The 25,244-nt window shown below is 37.6% G+C and overlaps 1 protein-coding gene across 8 annotated transcripts in view; it reads left to right on the forward strand.

The window, feature by feature from the left end:
- Window positions 1-25,244, forward strand: part of LTBP1 (latent transforming growth factor beta binding protein 1) — a 197,264-nt gene that overhangs the window by 47,294 nt on the left and 124,726 nt on the right. For 7 of the 8 annotated variants that reach the window (XM_040611957.1, XM_040611953.1, XM_040611952.1 and 4 more), the window contains 2 exons: window positions 2,214-2,389; window positions 18,455-18,622. In XM_040611957.1, coding sequence (XP_040467891.1) covers window positions 2,214-2,389; window positions 18,455-18,622 — 344 coding nt within the window. Of the gene's footprint in view, window positions 1-2,213; window positions 2,390-18,297; window positions 18,623-25,244 lie in introns of those variants that run through there. The other variant, XM_040611958.1, reaches the window with a different exon arrangement.

Below are 25,244 nucleotides of genomic sequence, written 5' to 3' on the forward strand. Positions count from 1 at the left end.
CTTGGTGATATTTCTTATTAGACCGTAGAATTTTGAAACTGATCTCCAATGTCCCTGAAGCCTCTCTTTGATCTGCTGGTAGGATACCTAAAGACAACACAGAAAGTACAGTATTTTCTCTGAAGCTGAAGAGAGTACTTTTACTGAATGTAATGAGACTGTGTAAGCACTATTAGAAAAATTTGACTTGGAGATAATCTGAGGAGTTATGTTTCCGTTGTATGTAAGAGTCCAGAATGTCTCTATTAATGAATGCACTTTTTCTCAAACTGATCCAAGTTAACAAGAGCATCTGTTTAGGACAAAACCCCATTGTCTGTCCTAACCACAAATCCATTGGCTACAGCAGTTACTAAGCATCCTTGAATAACATGGCTAAGGAATCAGGCATTGCTTTGGAGATGGGGATGTCTCAGGCTCCACATGCCAGAAAACAATACAGTTATCATCCAACTTCTCATTCAGCTGAAACTTTTCAGTCTCACCACTGTGGGGAAGTGCTGCTTAGCTGTCCTCTGTGATACAGGGCCCATGCATTATTTTCAGAGGACAGTTACTTACCCTGCAGAACTGTGCCTCTTTGAGGGATGGTTGTTACACATCCCGTAACTTTCCTGGTTTTCCACTTTCGCAGACTGAACTTATTACAGACCCTTAGTTGAGAAGAAAGTGAGGGTGTTGTACAGCATCTCGCTCTGCTTTCATTTGAACAAAGGAAAATGTAGTCCTGGTAGCCACTGTTGTTGGGTTAGTAATTGATACTACTATCTGAGGAACACATATCTCTACAGTGTGATTGACACTAGCTACAAGTTCTTGAAGACTTGCTGTTAGTAGGTTTGTTACTTGAGGGTGTGCTAGTACTTGCTAGGCAGTGGAACTCTGCCGCCCAGGGCTCCAAAGCAGCTTGCAGTTTCATTTTTTATAGTGAAGAGCTGCACAATTTGCTCCCTTGCTTGTTTATTGCTGGATAGCACTTGGAAGAGTGAAGGCCAGTTTGCTAGTAAAGAAATGATTCATACTGCTGCTGGTGACTAAATAACCATGTTTCTTGAGCAGGGCAGAAGGGATTTTCTATGAAAGTTGCAAAGATCTTGTGCAGTGAGAAGCTGAGGTCTTAGGGAAGAATTTAATAATACAAGTAAGGAACTGGGATTGGCAGTGAGAGAATCAGTGAGCTCGAAGGAATCATCTTGTTTAACAGGAAAAGGGAAATAGTTTTGCTGTTAAAGGAAGCCATGTGGTTATGGGACATTTGTCAGATGTTCAATAGTGCAGGCAAAGAGTAAGTGGATGGGGAAAGTAATGTGATGCTGGGAAACAGAAACACATCTGAAATGTAAATGTCTTTGATTTTATGTACGTTGAGTTTCACGTTGTGGTCACTCTTACAAATTCAGGTCAAAGATGTACCAGCTGGAGGCTGAATGTTTACATGTAGCATTGTCTTGGCAGGCACCTTGCAAATGCCAGCAGACATAAGTGCTGCAGAAACAGGAGGACACCTTAGAAAAAACTGCAGCTGGGGCATTTGCTCAGCACCAGACATGTAGGAATGGTGTTCAGGGACGTGGTTTAGTGGTGGACTCAGCAGCATTAATTTTACAATTGAACTCGATCTGAAGGGTCTTTTCCAACCTAAATGATTCTGTGAGATGGGAGACAGGCTGAAAAAGGGGAAGAGGAGCTATGTGGGAGTGGAAGAATATGGCAGAGAAGGGAACAGGATTTCAGGGAAGAGAAGGGGAAGGTCATCTGGGCTTAGGTTCTACTTAAGATACCTCGTGTGAAATGGTGGTTGTAAGAAATGGAGAGAGGTTTGAATGCAGTGCTGCTGCTCTGACCAGTCTGGAAAGCTCTGTGCTAACAGAGTTGAGTTCCAACTCGTGATTTTGAGGAGAGCTTTTTCCTATTCCTCCGTTTTCTGAGGTATCCATGAGATTTCTCTTGCTGTGTTGAAAAGGAAGTGATATAATCCCCGTAGTCTTTATTTGTTAGCTGTTGAGCTGACAAGACAATGAGAATGCTAAATGCACAGAAAATCAGGTGCTTAACTGGAAGCTAGTAAGTTTCCCAAACTATTTTGGGAATTTTGAGTACAGTTTATTGTCTTTAATTGTTTACCAGTAGTTTTAAAGTTTAATTTATTAATTCTTAGATCATTCTGTCTGTTTTTTTTTGTTGTTTTTGTTGTTGTTTTTTTTCCAAAACAGGATGATACCCCTGTCATCTCAGACACTGATGATGAATCTTCATCATGGCCAAACACAGGAATATGTGATCAAACCCAAATATTATCCAGTAAAAAAAGTGATTTCAGGAGAACAGTCCACTGAGGGCTCATTACCACTGAGACTGGGCCAGGATCAACTTGCATCACCTTTCCAATGTGAGTACAACCACCAAGAGCATACTCCCTTCTTTCCTCCACCAAAAGCATGCCCCTCCCCCCTCTTTTTTTAAGATCTTGAGATTTTTTTTGTTCACCCGAATTGCAGTAACACTACAAGACAGAAAAATGTTAAAATAATTAAACATAAGATAATTCTTAGATTAGTAAATGCTCCAGTATTCTGCATCCTCTTGAGAGGCAAAACAGATTTCCTGGATGAAGAGAAGAAGAATTGAACCTGATTCACTGCTGGAATCTCATAATGCTATTTCTTAGATGATAGTTCTTCCTTCAGATTTTTTTCCTTCAAATAAGGAAATCCTTTGTAGGAAGGTTTCCTTCAGATAAGGAAGGAACACTTGTAGGGTAGGCATAACCATGAGTGTAGTTAGTGTAAGATGACAGTTCTCTTTGCTTCAGTATGATGGATACCCTTCTTGGAAAGCTGGAGTCCAGGACTGTGGACTCTTTGGTGACTGTTTTTCTCTATATTTAATTTATTATGTGTTTATGAACTTCTGCACAGTATGGAGGCTGCATGAGAGTTTCTGCTTCATATTTATAAAAAAGGGGTTACGTAGGTGCCCAGCTTGTGGCCTTGGCTCATGCCCCATTGTGTGGGGAGTCTGAGGACAAGTTTTGGCTTAAAGATGAAGAGCTTGAAGAATTATGGGTTAGGTATTACAGAGCGTCTGCTGGCTTGATTTGGAGAAAAGTTCATGCAGTTAAATAATGGACTGATTAACGTGGAGACCTAAGGTACTTGCAGTCTGCTGACAGAATTCCTCTGCTGTAGCAGAGAGAAATGTGTTTTGCTGAGGATTTAGGGAAGAGCCTTTCCTTCTAAATCCGTAAATATGGTTTCTTTATATATCTTTGCATTTCTGCATTGCACATCTTTATGCTCTGTTCTTTTATACTTAAATGCAACCTCCTGCTTCATTTTTTCCTCAAGTGTAAGTTCATCAATTGTTAATTAGAATCTTGCCTCTAATGAGAAGAACAGTGGGCAGCTGGAGGTCTTTTGATTACCATTAAGTGTGGTGAAGTACAGAACCATAGAATCATTTAGGCTGGAAAAGGCCTTTAAGATCAAGTGCAAAGCACTACACCCCTTTCTTAGAAGATTCAAAAAGATACTTAATCACATTGTAAACATCAAACAATTGTCCCTTTTTCAAATAAGATACCATTGCTTTTCTTCCAGTCAGCTGTAATTTTCCTCCAAATAAAGATATTAGTGGCCACCAGGACTGGATTGTGTCCATCTCTTCTGACCCTTGCTAGCCAAGGAGTATAAAAATCCTAGGTTGTATAGGAGACAACTCTATGCAGCTCAAAGACAAAGGGAGCCAGTGCTTCTAGCTCTTCCTAGCTTATTGGAACTCTTCTGTTATATACAGTACTCTGAGGGACATGACTAGGAAGGAGTTAAATAGTCACATTAAACTTTTTTCAATTAAAAATTCATTTAAAGTTTCTCCTGGAACACTTACTCTGGTGTATCTATGAGCAGTTTCACTTCTATGATAGCTTTCAGAACATATTTCAGTATAGTAGTCTTGCTAAAAACGGCAAAATAGTCTATTCTTTTTTGCCTTTTAAGCTGAATTTTACTGTAAAGTTATATATCACATCAACAGAGCCTGAAAATTCAGGAAGCTATTGGGGTTAAAATAATAGCATTTAAAGTCATCCGGGGATGTGAGTTACCTGCCAGCAGCCATTCCTACTATCAAGCATTTTGATCTTCTGTGCTGTGGGTTATAAAGCTTTCTCTGAAGACTAGCTAGTGTAATTAGTCATAAAGTTTGCATATAAAAATTTTAAGTTCTTTAGTGCTAAATTTGTAATTCTCATTCATTGTGCCTAATTGGTGAGGCTGCTGCAGTTGTTCATAGTGATTTTTAAAAAGCTTTGGGTTTGGTTTTGTTTTGGGGTTTTTTTGTGGGTTTTTTTGTTGTTGTTTAAAAAAACCGAACAACAAACCAACAAATTAACCATAAACCCACCCTGGAAATAATGTTAAAGAACCTGAATAAAACATTTTTTGAGTTCATTAACTCATTCAAATTTTCAGAATGGTCACAATTTCACTCCATAATTAATTCTGTCTCCTTATGCCTCATATTGTAATTGCTGTTTTCTTTCTGTGGCCATGTATTGCTTTTTTTCAAAGGGCTCATACCACATTCAGTATGGAAAGAGAGAGAAAAGTCAGGACTCATAAATATAGTGTTGTATAATTTTCAAGTGCTTGTCTTTAGAGGTGAAATGCTGTTCTGTTCTCAAGCTTTGAAATTGTCTGTTGTACCATAAAGCATCTATCTGATGCTATTTAATCAGTACACTGATATATTTACTACTGCAAATTAATCTTCAGATGTCTTTGTACAGAATTGGCAAATACTTAAGGATAAGGCTTTGGAAATTCAGAGCCTTCTCAAGCAAATGAAAATAGCTCATGTTGGTTAGGCTGACAGCTGCAGAGAAAGTATAAATATGGTTTAGTACCAGTAGGAAGACTGAATATATAGTGATGAAAATAAACTTGCAGTGGAATTGATATTATCAGCAAAGAAAAACTGAAAAGGATAAGATCATGTGGATCTGAACATTTGCAATGTAAACATCAAGAATACTTTTAACATGTAGGTGAGGCTGGCCAAATAGCCTGTCTTATGTAAGCCCACCATGAGCTATGAGTAATTCTCAAAGGATGCATTTCTTTCTTCTAAGTACATACCAGCACACTTGACCTATAATCTGCCTGAATATTTGAAACCTCAGGGTTAAAAATTCCCTAAGAGTCTAACAGTAGCAATTTCATCAGCACAGAAATTTCAACTGTAAAATTCTATTTGCAACCTAGTAGTCTATAAGATGATACTTTCGGTAATTTGGGTCTATCAGCCTCATACATTTTTCACTACTCCTTTAACTGTTAAACAGTAACCACTAGTCAGTGCAAGCTGAGCATGGATCTCTAAATATCCTCTAAATATCAGCGCTGATCTCCCTGACTTTATAATGCTGAAGAAAATTAATGCAATTCTGTGCTGTTTCTATTGGTCTAAAATGTATATGTTTATATATATATAAAATATATAAGTATGTGATAATAAGCAAATTATAAACAGAATGTGTGCTTTCTGAAATTCCTTTCAACACAGTTATTGTAAGAACTATTTATTACAGCAGTAAGAGGCTAGGAAGTTCTCACTTTCACTCTGTCTCCTTTTGCTATTAAATGCATTTTCTGAAGAGTTATTTAAATATACGTCTTGTTTTCCAGCCTGAGATGTTTGAGGGCTAGTTTTTTAGTGGCATTCAAGCTGAAAAAAGTGAAATTTCGGCTTCTGAAATCAGTTGTCTGGTGTTGCCTGTATTTGTAGGACACTTTTACACATCCCTCACCAGGCCACACATCTCCATGTGTACAATGATGATGCCACCACTTCCCTGTCTTAGAGGCATGTTGTGAACATATATTAGTTGGCACCTGAGGCAACCAGAAATTGCGCTAAAAGGAAAACTGAAAAGTAGGTATAGAGTACCTTACTCTCAGCTTCAATGGCATTGTGTGCAGTGAATAAAGCATATGTTTATATAATAAAGTAATCCCATGGATAAATAAATGTTAAAGAGATTGGGCTCATTTTCATTCTTAAATCAGGAAGGCAATACCACATGTGTGTGAAATTTGCAATTGAAGTTGCATGTTAAGTTTATAGAATTAAATAGTATGGATGACTTTTTTCCTTTCTTTTAAGTAGATGTTTTTTTTCTGGTTTTCACCAAAATGCCTTATAAAATGGATTAAGGAGACTTGTTTCTTTATTTTAGGTAGAAAAATAAAAACATGTCTCAAATTTTAAGTAGTACAGGTTACACGACGGTTGGTGAATACAGGCTTGCAGCACCCTACTATGACTTACTTGTGTGTGTTGTGGCTTCATGTTGGACAAGTATGTGTGTATGAGTATTAGACTTCTAGAATCTGCACATGGTTCCATGGGCAGCACTTAAATTCTTCTGTAAAGATGAAATAATCATATGAAAGTTGTGTAACTGTTCTAACTATTGATATATTGCCTCATTTTACAACACAATTTTACATATGTTTATATACGTGAAATAAGATCAATGTGGAAGAAAATGTCCCACCCCTGAGAACTGTGATGTGCAGAATACTCTGCTAAGATTTTGGCATAACAATAGCTTTCCTACTATTGGAAGCATGATACACTGATAAGTTAGAGAAGCTCTTTAAGCTCATACATAATTTACACATTCTGGTTTCACTGATGACTTCATAGGTTAATTTAAGCAAAAACAGGTGTCGCTTCAAAATTGCAATTTAAACTATTTTTGTGAAATTGCACCATTCTGACTTCACTATGTGACACTTACATCATAATAATAGTATTTCCTCATCAGTAAGTATGGGTAAACAGCTGTAAAATACATAAATGTTTTACTGTTTTAAAAAAATGCATACAGAGATACAACACGTGTTCCATGTAAATGCATCTGTATGATTCAACATTCTACCACAATTCAGTGTCTTTAAGGGAAAACCTCCCTCAGGTCTTCAGTAGGTTAGATATTCTCTCCACTCTTCTTGGTATTTGTGGAACCACTCTGCATAAACAGCAAAATAGTACTCTCACTGGCTTGTCCTTAACTGATGCATTGTGTTCCTTGTAAGTTCTGCCTACATATGTATGGATGGATATTAAAGCTGAACAGTGGTAACTTTTATAAATAGAAAGTTTGGGAAATTTGGAGGTAAGGGAGAGATGTTAAGGCTGTACTCTTGACTACACAGGGTATAGCCAGCAGAATAAGTTGGGTAAAAAGAGAATGAACAGTTAGAAGGCTAACAAGCAGAAATAACTGAAAAATAACACCACAGTCTATTAGGAGGGAACGTGGAAACAAACTCACTTCAGTCACTCATGGACACTGACACCGATGTCTTGCTCCTGAGGTTGTACATAATGAAACACAAATAAGGCAATGGGGTAGTGTATAAATGTCAGGGACTTGTTTTCTCAAATGCAAGATATTTGCATGTGTGTCCAGAGCCTTTGCTCCCCCTCAAGAAGCAGGGGAGATTTTTCAGGGACATTCTAAAACATTTAAAAAAAAACTTCTGTGCAGTCAGCATCAAGGTCAGACAACACCATGGCTTTTTTGACAACAAAACCCAAACAATTTTAGTAAAGCATCCTTTTCCTTTCTCATTTAAGAGCATTACCCGTACTGCTATTGAAAGGCATGACAATTCATAAGAGCCGTTTAAAGTTAGCATTTGATTCCAGTGGGACATGGAAATGAGGCTAAACTCCAAATATAAATTGACCTAACTGCATTAGTGTTGATCTAGTTAACTCTATCAAATCAAGCAGCCCATTCACTTTGCTTTAAAAAAAGTAGTAGTGACAAATTCTGAACAAAAATGACTTTAACAAATGAACACAGTTTATTTAGCAATTATGAAAGTCTATGGTGTTCTTTGAAATCCTTGGGAGACAGAACAACTCCATATTAAACACAAACTACTTCTCTCAATATACTAATAATGCTGCAGGCATTTTAACAATACCCTTTCTCAGCTGTCTTTGAGTTTGTTTGTGTATCCATAAAGGGCTCACAGCGGAGGAGGCCAGTAAATCAGCACCCCCAAAAAAGTACCGTGTTTTTCTCTTTGGACTCTGAAAAGATTTTATGGCCCTGAGATCACCAATAATTGAATGTCTGCTTGACTGTGACAAAGGCTGACTATGCTTTTATAGGAACTAATTTAAATGTTATGTTCACCCAAAAATGAATGATCATCTCTCTACGCATTAAAGTATGGAGGCCAAGACTGATAAACAGCAGTGTGGGGAAAAATGTTGGAAAAACGGACTGGTGATCTGGCAAAGCAAATTAAAATGAGTTCAAAACGTGTTATAGCTAGGGGAAAACACAGACTGAGACAAATGCATCTCAACTGCTGTGATGAAAGAGAATTGGCTCCAAAACCAAAGATTTCTTAAGAAGAAAAAGAGAAGAGGCTTTCCAGAAAATTCTGTAGGGGAAAACCTCTATGACATGTTTGAAAAATGGTAATTTATTTGGATATAGAAACCAATTGAACTCATGCAATTAAACATTAAAAGTTCCTTAGCCAAGCTAACTCCAGAATTGCTGTGCTACAGGTCTTGGATACCAAGAATTGGTTCTGACTGTTGCAAGTAGTTAAGTCTGGTTTTACTCACAGAAGATGTGAAAGTACTCTTCTCTGTCAGTGCCATTACCCATGCCAGAAGGAATAAACAAATGCTGACAAAAAAAACCAAAAAAACACTGCAAGAAGTTGTTTCTTTCATTGCCAGTGAAACTGAGATTCAGAATCAGTGACATCCTTATTTCTATCGTCATTTTTCCTTTCTTCAGAAAAATAAAGGAAAAAAGATTCTGGATTTATGCAGTGCTGAGAGAGATTTTTAATGGTGATTCAGCATGCAGAGAGGGCAATGTTTATTTATAACTTAATTCCATGATGTTCTGTCTTTTGTCACTGTTTACAGTTTGTTTGACTTCCTTAGTGCTTTTCAGTTGCTTCCTTTCAGGAAACGGAGTGTTAAGTGAATACACTTAGTAAGGTAATATTAAATTAATTTTTATTCCCTGTTCTTCTTGGAAATGGTAAACACTTTGAGTGTTACATCTTAGACTTGGTTTCTCATTTAAGGGAGTCATGTATGCTGGGAGGGGGAAATGGTGTCTATCTCAATTTATTTTCTGAAGAAGTAACACTCTTCCAACTTAAGACTTGTAATACTACCTTAGGGCAGGGTAGAGTTTGTCGTCTTGATTATGAAAGGAGCCTAGATAGTTACCTTGGGCAAAATGCTTAGTTTCAGGTGAGTGAGATCAGGTGGGAATGAGTCTCATTTCCAGTGTATAAAGGCCTAATTTAGATCTCCTTGAAAGTCTAACGTGGACAATAGCCGTTGTATTTAGCTGGTAATAATAAAGCATCAATGGCGCTAATACTGTGTGTCCATCTGTGCCCACCTGAACTCCTGTATGGCTGTAAGTCTGTGTGCAAATATGCTGGCTTCATTATCAGAGCATGCAGTTCCTGCAGTAGTGCATGCAGCAGCTTCCTTCAGTGGAAAATTGCTTGTGGTGGGCTGTGAAGTCATTACTGCTTCATTACAGCTGAGATGAGCATTGTGTAGAACGGCTTTCTGTCCTAAATGTACGTCTCTGTCTCAGTAAGGCTTTTTGGCTTTTGTTCCCTTATCCCTCAAGTGAAAGCCTTTAGAGTCCAGATGCACTTTTAGGTACTGAAGAATCTGAGTAAGTTAAGTGGGAGTTAAAAAAGGCTTGTGGTCCTAAATCCTGTGCTGGGTTTTTTGGAGTTGGAGTTGTCTCGCCCGAAACCTGAAGCATGGGTGTGAAATTTCAAGCATGAGATTCTTGAAGAGCTTGAAGTTCTGTTTCAGAAGTGCTTCACTCTGAAGATGCCAGGCCACCTGAATGCTAATATTTTGCTTATTTCCCACCCAGACTCGCAGCTGAAGCACTTGTCTCCCTGCCTATCAGAAGTGCAGTCAACTAAGCCTTGTTAACAAGTCTCCTGCAGGATTTAGCTCCCTAAGGAGCACACTAGTGTAGTCATGGTGAGGTTTGGAACCCAGCTGTAGTGAAGAGTCAGTCTCCCATTTCCTCAAAGAAATGTGTCTGAGTCCTAAAAGTGTTTGAACTAAATTGTCTTAAGTCCTCAGTGTTTTCTGCGTAATGGGTTGGGCACATTCCTGTTCAGTGTGCTAGTTAGGCTGCTTCCTCCATGCAATTAACTTCTCTCATCCCTTATACAAGAGACCTAGGACTGATTAGTGGTATAACTCAAGTATAAAATTTAAGCTTTTTAGCATCATATCTATTTGTGGTTCTGATCTACTGGTAATACCTTTAAAACAAATAAACAAAACCAAAAAAAGATTAAAAGAATTATCCACTAATAAACTTAATTGAATAGAATTGGTTCTGGGCTGTTCTGTCAGACATCTCAAACCACGTTGCAGTCTCAGTTTAGTTGGGTTGGTACCTTTTTCTGGAACATCCTGAACTGTGTAAGGGGAATGATGCATATTTCTCATTACCAACTGTTGATCAGAGTTTTTAAAATTGCTTTAAACATGGTAAATGGCTGTAGCTCAAGATAGGATGTTTGTTGCCTGAGGATTGCACATAGAGACTCTTTGTAGTGGTAAAAAAGACAAGGAAGACAAAAGTAATTCATAAAACCTGCTGACAGAGATCCCAGGCTTCAAACGTACGTGTGATTTTTATGTTACGCACTTACATAGGACAGAAATTATTGGAATTACTGTGAATTCCTCTGACTTGATCTGAAGAGGCTGTGTCAGTAAGAGAATTTATCAGCAAAGAGCTCCTGGGGGGGGCCTGTTAATACAATTATGAATGTCTTTCAAAATGATCTCAGTACTTGTGCCTGTATGTGCTCCTTCAATACTTTAAGCGACAGCCATACAGATAAAAGAAAACACAAGTCTGTGTTGTAGACAGCAGAGTGTCAGAATCTGCCAAAAATTAATGAAGAAAACTGACTTGACTAGAGCAAGTTTTGCTGTAATAAATTACTTAAAACAATACACTGTTTACCTTAATCTCTGTCTTAAACTGAGATTAAGAGAACTGAAGAACGGGTTACTTGGCCTTCCCAGAATAGACAAAAATTTTTGCTCAGTTTTATGTTTCTTTGGCAGGGTGGTGATGAGGAAAACAGCAGAACTCCCTTTTCTCTCTGCAGTGACAGGGAGCAAGAAAGAAATTGTATCCCTCTGATCAGGAAGGAAAAAGGCTCTTCCAGATACCTTCTTTTCAGTTACCTTCTTTCTTAGCTTGGAAGCATTAAGTCTTCTGAATGATTTCTCTGCTTGTCAAAGGTGCTGAAGAAGCAAGCAAGGCTTAAAAAGAGGGTAAAGAAACAAGAGCGCAATAGAAGAAAGAAGTCTGAGAGCTCATTTCTGACTGGAGGGAGAAGATTGTAGTAGGAGCATATAAACAGGACAGAAGGAGGAAATGGTGTGGAGATCCAATGATAAGGCTAATCAGAAATAGGTGTATAGAGAAATGTTTATAGCAATAATGGTGACGATACGAATGGCAACAAAAAGAAGTTATGGAGATCACTGTTCAGCTACTGTTGCAATAGGCAGCTAGATTAGCTTTCACTCTTCGAAGCCCCATTGGTTTGCCCAAAGGCAGTAGAACTGAATATTTGAAAACTGACAAAATATCAAAGGTTAAGCTGTGTTAACTAATGAAATACCTGTAAGATTATACAAATGCCGCAAAATAAGGAGTCACAGAAATAAAAAAAAAAAAGTAGAAGGAATGCTGGAATTTAATTACATGTCAGTGTGTAGCTATAGCTGTCTAGACATGGTAAATAAAATACAGCTTCATGTACTACTGCCTTGTTCAGAAATGTTTGACTGAGCGGGTATGTACACATACACCTCACCTCGTGCAGAGCTGTTGGGAGTGCTTTAAAGCATCAGAGAACGCATTGGATCTGGGATTGAATACAGTTGGGTCATCTTATTTTTAATTTCATTGCCATGTTTTAATTTCTCCCAAAGCTTGTGAAAAAGGAACAGAGTGTGAGGTGTGCAAGTGTACTGTAACAAAGTTTCTGGAAAAAGCAAAGATGCATTGCCCTACGTGAAGATAGGCGCTGTATATCAAAGCCAAAAATGTAATTACCCAGCAGCTGTGCCTTGCCTTTTTGAATCCATATTGTTTTCAGACTTGTTTGTGCTTGTGACTGTTACAGAAAGAATAAGCTCATATTCTGCCTAGTTTTCAGATGGGTGAGGTTTGAATGCAGAAGGTTTTACTCCTGTGCTCAGAGCAGAGTAAGGGCTGAATTCAGTCCTGCTAAGGTCTTGTAAGAAATGTTCCACGTTTGCTTCACAGGGATCACATCCATATCAACAGATCAGAAAGAGATTTGGGAGATCTGTGCCCCTTTGGCATAGCCTACAGACTGGTTTTGAGTGTAAAATATCAGTAGTGCACTGTTGGGGAGACAAATAAGTTACACCAACAGAAGCATTTTAGGTAAGCTGTATTAAGTAAGTTTTCTGTGTTCCCCAACGCTCATCAGACCTCAGCTGTAGTATTGTGTAATTTTGGACAGCATATTTGAAGAAAGATGAGGACCAAGTGAGTGCTGTCAAAAACAAGACAAGAAAGAATGGTCTGTAACATACAGGCTATTAGGCTGAAAAAGTTTAGATGGCTTTGGTCTGGAGAAAACGAGACTGGGGGACGTTCATGGTAGCGGTCTTCAGGTATGTTAGAAACTGATCCACAGAGGAATAAGATTTTGTCGGTTTGCTGTAGATAAGGCAGGGCAATAATGCACTTGAATTGCAACAGGGGAAATGGGGTTAGGCGTTAGGAATACTTTAATAACAAGAGAGGCTGAAGGACTGGAATATGTTCCTTAGGGAAGTTGTGGAATCTGCATAATAGAGGGTTTTGAGAATAAGCTGGACACACTTTTTGTGTAACGCTGTTTCATCCTGTGTTGGGAAAAAGAAAAGAGAGGAGATCAGGTGATCTCTCGCTCTTTCAGTCCTTTCTATGCCTAAAAAGGATTGTATTCCTTAAAATGTGTAATCTGAAATTTAGGGAAGATCTGCCTCTGGTCTGTATGTGAATCTAGTGTGTCTTTCTCTCTCTTTCTTATTTTATCTTCTTTTGCTTTTTCCTCTCCCCTCCCCCCCATCAGCTCTTAGAATTAGTAAATATTCTAGTTGCTGATATACCTAACATGTATGACAGCCAAGTTTCAACTTGTTCTGATCTTTGGGAACTGCGGTTTTGGTTGCTTCCACCACCCCCCACCCCCCCCCCCCATTTGTTTTGAATTGATGACTAAGTGGTAATAAAACAGAGCTTCCTCATATATTGTCAAAAGTGTAAAAAGGTCATTAAACAATAGTTCTAAAAGCTTAAATATTTTACTTGCGTTGTTGATTTTTATACAATGCCAGCTTTCCTTTTGGCTGAACAAGCATATTTAGTAGTAAGGACTGAACCAGGTGGACTGGTGAAATAACTGGGAGACACCTGGTTTAGGAAATAAGTAATTTCCTTCTGCTGCTTTCCTTTTTTTCTGTCAGCATTTAATTAAGAAAAAAGAAAGGGAGACGGTCATCTGAGAATTTAATATGTTGGATCTGCTGTTTAAAAGCTTATTGGCTTTAATTTGAGAAGATAGATTTTTATTCCAAAGTTCTCCTTGTGCATCGTGGTTATCATTTGAAAACAAGAAATTGTCTAAGATAATCTATTGTCTTTGGGAAGGGAATGTAATCTTAAGATAGAATCTTCAGGTCTGATGACACTGTGTACATACACATCTGAAAACATACTGGATTCAGTGCAGAAGTAGGGCATAATGAAGAGAGTAGTCTTTCTTAGAGGTACTAATGGAAAGCCTACAGTTTGCTTAGTTCTGTTTCCTCAGGAGATTTGCCTCAAGATATTTGTCGTGAGTGAAGGTATTATAGAAAACACAAACCTCTCTAAAAGTAGAGTCAGAAAGAAGTTTTGTGCAAGGATTATGAGATGTATGCGTAAGCTGTACCAGCTGAGTCCACAGTATAAGCCACTGCTTGTGATTTTTATTGTGAATCCTTTTGACTACATCACTGTGAAGCACAAAACCATCATACACACAATAACATAATAATTTTTTTCAACACGTTAAAATATTTTTCTCTCTTTGCCCCACTTGACCTATCAGACAGTACAGTGCAGTCATCTTTTTAACCGAATACCAGTTCGGCTTTCACTAGTTTTGCTAGTCCATTGTCTTCCTGCAAAACGGGGACATGCCACAAATCTTCTGAGATCCGCTACAGCTATTGAATACTGTCTAGTTAAATCTTTGCAGAATGCTGGAGCTCTGAGGGCAGCTATAAAGACAAGAAAAAAATGTGTTTATAGAAATTCTTCTAGAAAGAAATGAAGGCTGAGAGTAGCATTACAGACAAAAGAACCCAGGAGGCAGAGGAGGAATCCTTCCCTTATACGACTCTGCCCAGGCATTGCTGCATGAGCTGTTGTGACCACCCGGACCTAAAACCTGCCCCCTGCTTTGTCTTAACTCATTCAGTTTTTCTGCTAATGCAGAAAAAAAGTGTTAGTTTGTCATGATGGACAGTAGGGGCAGAAGCGATTCTATGAAGAAATCCTTTTGCTTATATTTTCCATTTCTCCTACAGTTGTTGCTAAATCATAAATTTATCACAGCAGGAGCTTGTCGTGTTCATAATATTATATCATAGTGACTTACAGAGATGGAAAGAAAATCACATGCACACAGTGCCAGTTTTCAACTAAAAAATCATCACTTTACCCAGGCATCTTTCTTTTTTAAATTTGACTCAAGAGAGTTTCACAGATTTTGAAAATTATGGGTATGTTCTTCCACTGATCTCCTTTGACAAATACATCTGAGAGTTCTTACGTATGAGTGAGCCTAGAGTATGAGGCAGGATAGTTGGCTGAGGCTACTCATTGTGAATTTGCTGCCTAGCTAAAGGATGAAGCTTTAGCCTGTATTAGTAATCTTGATTGTCCTGTCTTTATTAATACAGCAATCTGTGCTTATCACTAGTTCTGCCATTCTTTCAGTAGCTTAGCTATTTATTTAGTGTGTGTATGTTCTGGTTTTGTTGTCTTTCATTAGGCTTATTTATTTATCTGGTCTCACACTCGTATTTCTTCAGTCTGGTGCTATACTTAAGAGCAGAGTGAGGTGTTTCATTTCCACATGTTTAAAATTGGTTTTGAAGAGTTTATGATACTTTTCTGTCTATATATTTATATAAAAATAATTCCAGGTATGTTGCAGTGCTGTAGCACCATCTTTTTTTTCCGGAAATGAATTTGAGGTAATCTAAGTTGCAGATCTTGTCATATCTATGTCACAGTGGCATTATCAGTAAAGCTTCTGGAGTTTAAAGAGGAAAATAATATGTATGCTACCTTAAAAACGCACTGTCCTTTTTTTAATATGAACTGGTTCAAAACCAAAAGAGGTCAAGACTGTAGTAGTAATGGGCTTTTTCTAGCGTGAAATGGTGGCTTTTAACATTAATACTGCCAAGCTAGCTAAGAGATACGGAATGATACAGTTTCTGATTTGGAATTAAATCATCCCTTCTTTGGAGAAGAGGGGAAAAAAACCCAACCAACCCTGAAATCCAGCAAACTATAGAGAGGGGAAGGGGAGAGGATTCAAGGAAGTCCAAGACACTAATCTTGCAGTTTCTGCCAAAAGCTTCCTTTCAGGAGAAACCTTTGTGGTCTGTTTTCAGTTTAATTCTGCATGGATTATGCTTGCTGTTAAGGTACTTAAACCTTAGGATTGTGAGGATAGTACTGTCTACTTAAGTACAGCTACAGAGAAAGATGAAGATAATGTCTCTGCCTTGAATCACCTTCTCATATGCTGGTCAATTTTCAGCTTGGAAGCCATCATTATTTTTGTATCCTTCCTAAATGTCTCCAGAAGAATTGAGAAAGTTAAAAGCTGTGTGGCCTACTGGGCAAGGAGAAGAACATAAAAGAAGAATAAAAACCTGGAAAAGATGGAGAAAATCTTCCCATGTCAGAAGAATATGAATCTGTCTTATTTCTGGCTCTTTGCAACCAGGAATATTTGTGAGAATGGAGTTTGTTTTATAGCAAAAGCATTGCTGAATAATGATTTGAATATTTGTAGGGGCTATGTCATACATCGTGTTATTTTTCAGACTACTTACTTCCCTGAAAAGCTTCATTTAAATGTTCTTTCGTGGATACTCTTTACCTCTGTAGATGCTGGCCTGTGGTTTTGAAGGTACTGTTCAACTGCTGTTCCTATCTTGTTACTCCCAAACTTACATGCTAATTCAGTCTCATACTAAGGCATCTTTTCTACCAAAAAAATTATGCTACACCATTTTTCTGGTAAAATTGAACTATGTAATAGAAACTATTTAAAAAATAGGGGGAGGGTTGTTGTTTTGTTATAAACATTGTGTCTAATTTTTGATATACCTCAGCACTCAACAACACAGTACAGAATACTCTGAAAGAGAATTAAATCATAGTTTAGTTCCATGTATACTGGCAAAGCCAAAATTGTATATTTTTTTTTTAAGCTAAGCTGGAAAATTTGTGTGGGTCCCCCAATACTGGTTTTTACCGTGTAGGCAAGACTGACTTTTGTGACTCAACTAACAGTGTTTTTTTAATTAGATCACATCCTTAAGGAAAAATGTTACTAAAACATCTGAAAATATAAAATGTATTGGGCTTTTCGAGGAAAAGGTATATATAAAACTATGCAAATAAAATACAAAGGTGGCAGTATTGCTTGGGAAGCAGTGTCTAATAGAAGGGAAGCTTAGAAGTTCTAGCTTCAGTAGTTCACAAGCCACTTATGTCTGTTCTTTGGGAAAGGTGTATTAATAATTTTCATAACAAATGCTTGGCATCCAAGAATCTAGGGTGTCTTCTGTATCAACTAAAATCACAATACTAGCCTTTAATTGAAAAAGTTTATTCCTGTGTCTGTCTGTGCTTTTTCTAACTATTGTTTAGGGAGTATAAGGTGGGAGCATCTGTACTACAGCTGCTGTTCAAATAGAGCAATGACTTTACTGTAGACAAAACAGTTGGCACAATCATTTACTTTATTTGTTTATGAAGGGCCAGAAATAAGGCGGCTTTATATTCTTTTGAAGTGGGAAGATTTCCTTTATTTTCTTGAGATTTTCAAAAATATGTTTGTCCACAGGGTATTTCATAAACTAGGTTAAACAACTACCCAGCAACTTTTTTTTTATTTTTATGACATGAGGAAGAAGGAGATTCTTCTTTCTGTACATCATTTCTTGGGATTGTTAGGTTTGATATGAAAGTATTTATTAATAGTTTCCACAAAGATGCCTTGATATATTTACTTGAACTTGTTGGATTTATTAGTAAATGTGTAGAGGACAAACTGTTTTCTTTTTAAATAATTGCAAATGGAATCTATTCGTTTCCCCTGATTTTCCTAATGACTAGTTTTGATATCTTTTTTTGTCTTCAGCTGTTAGATATAGGATTAAATACATCTGTTTTTAAACCAAATTCTGTAACAAGAAGTTCTTAGCTTAATTCAAAGTTAGTGTTTGCTCAGTGTTCATTACATTTAAGTTTTTTAAATGCCTGTAAGGAAGTATATAGAAAAAGAGAATCTAGCCATTTTCTGTCTTTGATCTGAGAACCAGTACTTTCAAGCATTGATACTTACCCTTTTCTCTGAGCTATTTATTGCTTAAACAAAGACTGACAGCAAAGCTCAGTCTATAATATGTAAATCCTTGTGGAAAAATAGTGCCAAAAAACTGTGAAAAAACTGGGTCCAGGCAGCTGCGTCACAAGGTTTGACCACTTTGGGCTGGGGTGCCAGGAGATTTGAGACAGATGTTTTCAGACATGCCGCATGCCTAAAACATTTCCAGGGGTCGAGCTACAAATAGTGACTTAATAAATGCAGAAACAGGAAAAGTATGCAGGAGGACACAAGAGTTTATTCACCCCTAGGTGCACAGCCAGCCTCTTTACATTACATCTGCCTGTCAGGGTTGGCTATTTAAGCTGTCATGCCCTTGGTATTGCTCTTTGTCTGCCTGTGAATAAAGTGCAGCATTGTGATTACTAATCCTACTCCAGTGACTTGACTTTAAATGTGGTTTTGGAGCGGATCCCGGAGTTCTGTTTGCTAAGCTTCCTACTCCTGTTTCAGAGACACCACTGGAGATCTATGAGAGAGAGCACTGCAGACTGCCCTCCTCCTGTAGACCTGTCGCCTTTTTCTCCCCCCACCCCGCCTTTTTTTTCCCAAAACTTTTTGAAGGAAATCAATGGATACCAAAGTGATCTGTTTATTTTTCTTTTTTTCTTTGCCTCCACTGACAGTGGGAAATCACACTGGTCGCATCAAAGTGGTCTTTACACCCAGCATCTGTAAAGTGACTTGTACCAAAGGCAACTGTCAGAACAACTGTGAGAAGGGAAATACCACCACCCTCATCAGTGAAAACGGCCATGCTGCTGACACTCTGACAGCCACTAACTTCAGAGTAGGTAAGTACCCTGAAACTGTGTTTGTCCTTAGCTGTCCTCTTTTGACTAAGAGGGAGGAGATGTTTTGTTATTAATACCAGTTGTGCATCTGTTACTCTTTGTTTGGAGGGCTGTGCTGAGTAGGAACCATTGTATGTTAGACAAGCTTTCTGGTATCCTTCGGAAATGTTCCCAAAAGTTTTTGTGTCATACGAAAAAGCTCCCATATTTTTCATGTGAATTTTCAGCTGCAAGGCTGTAATGTGCTAAGCTGAAGCTTTTGGTAAATTTCATCCCTCAGAGTTTGTGTAGATAAACAGAGAAAATGTCAGATTCCACAAAATGTTCTGTTTCCTCTTTTTGCTTGTTGTATAGGTATCAAATGCTCATAAAATATAGCTAACACCGTGAACGTGTCTAAAAAATTTTTTCAGGAGTTCCTTAAGACTACAAAGTTTTTAAAAAATACAGCAGCTTAAAACTTCTTCTTGCTGCTGAGAGTAATTCAGTTTTCTTGTTTGTAATTTTTAGAAAAAAATACTGTTATGTCCAATTGAAGTTATTGAAGCCAGTCATTTATTTGTTAAAGTCTATTCTTTCTGCTTGCTCCATAAGAGTATCAGCAGTATGCCAGTCTAAACCCTACCACTGCTTGACTGTGTTGAAACAAATCCTGAAAGCTGGCTAGAATAATGATTAGCATATTTTAACTGTACACTATGTGATGTTGTTAGGAATTTGTGTGCAAGTATTAGTCTTCTAAGCTGAGAAATATGGATATATGGATGCATACCCAAGCACTTTTAAATTTGTTGTTTCACATTAAGATATCTTTAACTGCTCTTGGAAAGTATTTTGTCGCTATTTTGAAAATATCATAGTATTATTTTCTGTAAAAATTTTTAATTTTGCCAATTTTTACTGAAAGAATGCTATATATGAACATTGTAATTTTAGTCTCTATCTAGTATAAACATGAAGTCAGGCAGTGCTGAGGCTGGCCAATACTGCCCTTTTTAAAATGCACTATACTTCAGCCTCTAAGGGGGGAAAAAAGCTATTCCAAATCATTCTTCTTTTGATCCAGACAGACAATACAAAGAGCAGTTCCCTCTCTTAACAGTCCTACTAAACTATCAAACTGTGTGTGAAAGCTGTTGAAATTAGTAACACATTCTTTGTTAATATGCACGTTTATAAAAATAAATGTTTTGGACTAATGATAAAAAAAGTGTTTTAAAAGAGCAATAGAGCACACTGGGTTTGTTTATGGTTGTTCTGAGGCATTAAAAAAGAAAAAGGCTGTGTAAAGGAATAGTAGATTAAATACTTTCAACTTGTGTTTACTGTCAATACAGATTTTTACCAATGTTTTGGCAAGAATTACAGCTAAGTAAGTTTTTTGTTTGATTTTCTGACTACTGTGAAAGGGTAGGGTTATTCTCCCCCCTTTCATTTGACCTGATTTTTTTTGCTGAAATTATGAAATGCTGAGAACAGGCAGTCGTGTAATTTGTCTGCTATGTAAATCTGTGCTGTAACATGACCTTCTCTCAAATACTTGAAAACTTGGAGAGTGGAAATTGACCTGTGAAGACGTGTTCCACACCTTCCTTCCTGGCCTCAAGCCATGTAGCTCATGATGCACTGTGTACAATAGGCTGCTAGAAATATTCTACAAAAGCAGCCTATAATAGTATTTGATAGAAAGATAAGGGAGTGTTATGTTTAAAAATTGTATAAAACCAAGTTGCTACACATGTATAGAGATTTTTAACCTGCCTGTAGCTATTACCTTTAAAAGACCAAAAGCATTCACCACAGCTCAAAGTATTGTCATTTTTACAGAAGAGGAATAAGGAAGAGGTCTAAACTGTGAGTTTGTGGCTTTCTGGTTAAAAATAAAAATGCTGAGTGAACTTAACTTCTTAATAGCCAGAGAGGAGAGATCCTACACCTGTAGACTGAGTTCTTTCACTTATCACAGATTTTCAGGAGCTTTTGAATCAGGGTTTAAAATATGTACTGCTGAAATACTTCTTATATCTGTCCTCTGACTAGTGCCTCCCGTTACCTTAGGCTTGTCTTGATAGAGATGCCTCCTGATACATAAAGCAGAAGTAATTTGGTCTTCTGTGATCATTTATTTTTGTTATATTTTTGACATCTGTATTATGTTTTACTTGTGTGTTTTGCTTTTAAAAGCAAAGTTGTTTACTGTTTATCCAAAATGTGTGGAAATTCTTATTCTGATCATTTGATACTTCACGAGTACAACCATGAAACAGAATGTCATGTCAGAAAATATGTACTTAAAGCAATGAACAGCATTTTTTCAGTATGGCTTTTTTAAAGTATTTGTTCTTCCTAAAAGATAAATTCACATGCCCTATTTGGAAAACAAACTCCTATTACTAATAATAGAAACCTACTATGAGTGGGGAAATTAGGAAACTGCTTTAGGGTTGTTAGATCTAAATGCATTTCTGTAGCAAGAGCAGCATTCTAGTAGAAAAGATTTTATTTAGATTCTCTGATTGACAGATTGCAGTTAGCATCACTCTGCTTTGTTCTTAATAATCCATTATTTCTAATAATGAACCAGAGTAAAATTCTGTGTTTGTTTTTAAGTTTGTACTGAATTTCTAAACATTTCTTCTTTACAGAGAGAATAATTGCAGTGCCTGTACTAAAGCTGCTCAATTTTTTCCATAGGTTATTTCAGATTCTTAAAATTTGCTCAGTTTGTCATTTCAGCTGAAACTTGGTACCAGTGAGTCCAGGCAAGGAACAAACCTTCTTTCCTTAAAATTTTACAAGTTATGGATAAGTCATTAAAAACAAAAACCCACAACAAGAAACAGATTGGGGGAAATGTAGCTTTTCAGGTAGCTGAAATTTTGGCTGCTGTCATGAAGAGCTCTAGCATTTCAATTGAAGGTGATGAAAGCTTGGTATTTAGAAGGAAGGATCTCCTTGATTGCCATTCTGCTTCAGTGAAATTTTGGGGGTTTTTTGCTGTTTCATTTTGTGAATAGGGTATGTTGCACAGTTAAACTAACCAACCTCCAATATTTCATTGGCTTGGAGAATGAAAGCATTTAATCTGAGTGGAAACTTCTGCTGAATAGATGATTCTCATTATTCTATTGGATTGATGCATGTGCAGTTTGTATGGTATTTCAGTCCTGATATATCTGTAGAGGCTTGTAAAACAGAGTCAATATATGTGCATAGGGAAGGATGTATATAGTATAACATATGAGGTTTCTGTCTCCTTCACTGTTAAACTTACATAGTGATGTGTCCTGTTTCTCCTCAAAATTATTCCACATTCCAGAATACCTATTTTTGAAATTAATCTTCTCTCTGTAAAGAGTGGGAGGACAGTGACTAACTTGTAACTGTAAATTGAAGCAGTAAAGAATTAGGAAATGCCTAAACTAATGTTCTTCAAGCTCTTCAAGTTTTTTCCCTATTGGGCATATGTGTTTAATTATAGATTTACATTCTGTTTTTTCCACAGGATCCCTGCCTCATTCATTGCACAGGAATGACAGAACTTAGTAAAGGAAGCAGTCATTTAATATTAGGTTTATATTCACTGTTCATTTGCAGCCCTGGGTCTCATTTAAAGCAGTTCATTCAAACTGTTATAAATGAGAAGTTAAAAAGAGTTGCATGCTGTTCAGTGGAAGTGCATATCTTTCTGTAAGAAACTTCTGTCTGAGCACTTGGCAGTATCTGTGTCAAACAGGGAAATAGAATCATAGAATGGTTTGGTTTGGAAGGGACCTTAAAGATCATCTAGCTCCAGCCCCTCTGCCATGGGCAGCCATGGGCAGGGACACCTTCCACCAGCCCAGGCTGCTCCAAGCCCCATCCAGCCTGGCCTTGAATGCTGCCAGGGATGGAGCAGCCACAGCTTCTCTGGGCAGCCTGTTCCAGTGTCTCACCAACATCATGATGAAGTAGTTCTTCCTTATATTTAATCTAAATCTACCCTCTTTCAGTTTAAAGCCATTCCCACTTGTTCTATCGCTACAGGCCCTTGTTAAAAGTCCCTCTCAAGCTTTCTGGTAGGCCCCCATTAGGTATTGGAAGGCTGCTATAGGGTCTCCCCAGAGCCTTCTCTTCTCAAGGCTGAGCAACCCCAGCTCTCTGTCTGTCTTCACAGAGAGATGCCTCAGCCCTCTGATCATCTTTGTGGCCCTCCTCTGGACTCGCTGCAACAGATCCATGCCTGGCTTATGTTGGGGGCCCTGGAGCTGAACACAGTATTCCACGTGGGGTCTCACAAGAGTGGAGCAGAGATAATCACCTCTCGACCTTGCTGGCCATGCTTCTTTTAATGCAGCCCGGGATATGGTTGGCTTTCTGGGCTGCAAGCGCATGTTGCCGAGTCATGTTGAGCTTCTCATCCACCAGCACCCCCAAGTCGTCCTCCTCAGGGCTGCTTTCAATTCATTCTCCTCCCAGCCTGTATTTGTGCTTGGGATTGCCCTGACCCAGGTGCAGGACCTTGCACTTGGCCTTGTTGATCTTCATGGGTTTGTACTGACCCCCCATTCTGCAGATGAAGATGAAGGAGAGTTTGAGAATCTTTTCCCAAGACCATAGGAGACGATTGTGTTAGGAGTGGTGATAGAATTGTAGCTTTGCTACTCCCTTTATTTCACTCTTCGATGTTCATCAGTATCTCAACATTCCTTTCTCCTTTTCTTCTGATCCCTTTTCATACAGTCTGCCCAGTTGTCTTGCCTCCTGGCTTTGCTGTGCACAGCCATAGTTTACTTAGGCCATTACTGGGGATGAGGGAATATTTTGTTGTGTGCTTTTCCTTGGAAGAAGGACAGAGTTTTAGGAACCATTTATTTATTGTTTCATTCAATTTGAGTGAAAGTTAGTGTTTCTCCTACAGCTTCACTGGTCTTTGTAAGGAATTGTTGTGAGGTTGAGAATGATGTCAGATGTGTCTGCTGTGGCCTGCAGTCCGTGGGAGCCAATCTTCCTTGTTACTTGTGAGACTAAGAAAGAATAAGAATGCTTATCCATTCTCCTTTCTTCTCTTCTCATCTATTCCCTCTGGTCCTATATTAACATGTTAATAAGGATTTGCCAGACATCACTTGGTAACATGATGTCATGGTGTCCAAAGTGAAAAACGTACCTGGTCATTCAAATTTAGAAGGACCAGATACATTTATGGAATCATAAATTTTAAAACTTTCAGCATGGATCACAATGATCTGCATATCCTTTACCCTGTTGCAGTAGTGCTCAAATTATTTTGCCTAATGAATTTTGGCACTTTCCTTGTTGGAATTTTGTATCAAAATTTTTTCCTGTTTTACTGTGTTGACTGTGTACAAAATGTTTTTGGATAATTGAGGTTATCCAGAAGTTTCTAATTATGTATAGACAGAAACTTCCAAGAAGCAGCATAAACATTTTGCTCAAATTGTATTTGGTCTTCCTTTGAAAGTAAGGAAAGAAAATTTGACCAGTACATTTTAAAACAATAGGTTATTCAAAGGGAATTTAGTAAAAAGACTCTCTATGTAATTATTATACTAATAGAATTTGCTATCAAGGAAAAGGTCTAGAAAGCATATTTAGAACTGTGAAAATATAAAGCAGTTACTTTACAAAAAGTATATAAAATGTGTGAATTTTATTCCAAGATACATGATCATGAATTTCTGTCAGTGCTGTAGAAGTCAGCATTGTTTTTTATTCAAGCACTTCTGTTTTTATCAAAGAATTGAGTTGGTTAAAAATGGCAATGACCTCTAAGCAAGCCAGCACGTTTTTATCTGTAGTTTGTGTATGACAGAAAATCTGAGACCAATGAATAGTATTTTCTTGCTCCCATTTGCTATGTAATAAAGTTGTTGTTTCTTTGCTCTGTGTGATACATACTATGTGTATCCTACTACATTTAAGAGGTACTGTAAGACTATGATGTTTGAAGAAGATTTTTCAATATCATTTGGTATGAAAAGGAATTTATTGTATGTAATATTGGAGCACAAATTTGATGACATATAAAGGCATATAAAAGACCAACAGCTTGTAGAAGTGTTCGTGTAGATTTGTGAGAATTTATGGACTCCTCTGGCAGCTTGTGATGCGTAAACTGTTGAGTTTTCAACCTGTTGTAATTTGTTCCTTGTTTTGTTGTACCGAGTCTAGTAAGATGCTAGGATGGCAACATGTTAGGAGAGATATTTTCTTACTACTTGGTGAATGGTGTCAGCCTGGGTAGATGACCCATCATGTCTGATCTATGTAAATTGTGCCCCAGCGAAACACTATTCCTGTGGTTTTGACTGAGACTTAGCAGATGTACATGTAGGTTCTCGAATGGAGGATTTGAAATGATTACAAATGTCATGCGAAGACTTATGAGTTCCTTTTGATAACATAACTGAGGAGAATTTATTATTTTTTTTGTAAATGCTTTGGTTTTCAACCTGATTATGTTCCATCAGACAGCCTAATTGATGAGGAGTTAAGAATAACTGCTTAGCTCAAAGATAGGATATGATAATGTATAGTCTTTTTTTAGTAGTGTATTCTCTGTGGGTAAGAGTGAAGTGTTACTTTGAAATATCCTGTGTTTTGCACTTGAACTTGCCAT

This window comes from Falco naumanni, chromosome 12 (genome assembly GCF_017639655.2).
Source record: "Falco naumanni isolate bFalNau1 chromosome 12, bFalNau1.pat, whole genome shotgun sequence".
In the NCBI taxonomy this organism is placed as follows: Eukaryota; Metazoa; Chordata; class Aves; order Falconiformes; family Falconidae; genus Falco; species Falco naumanni.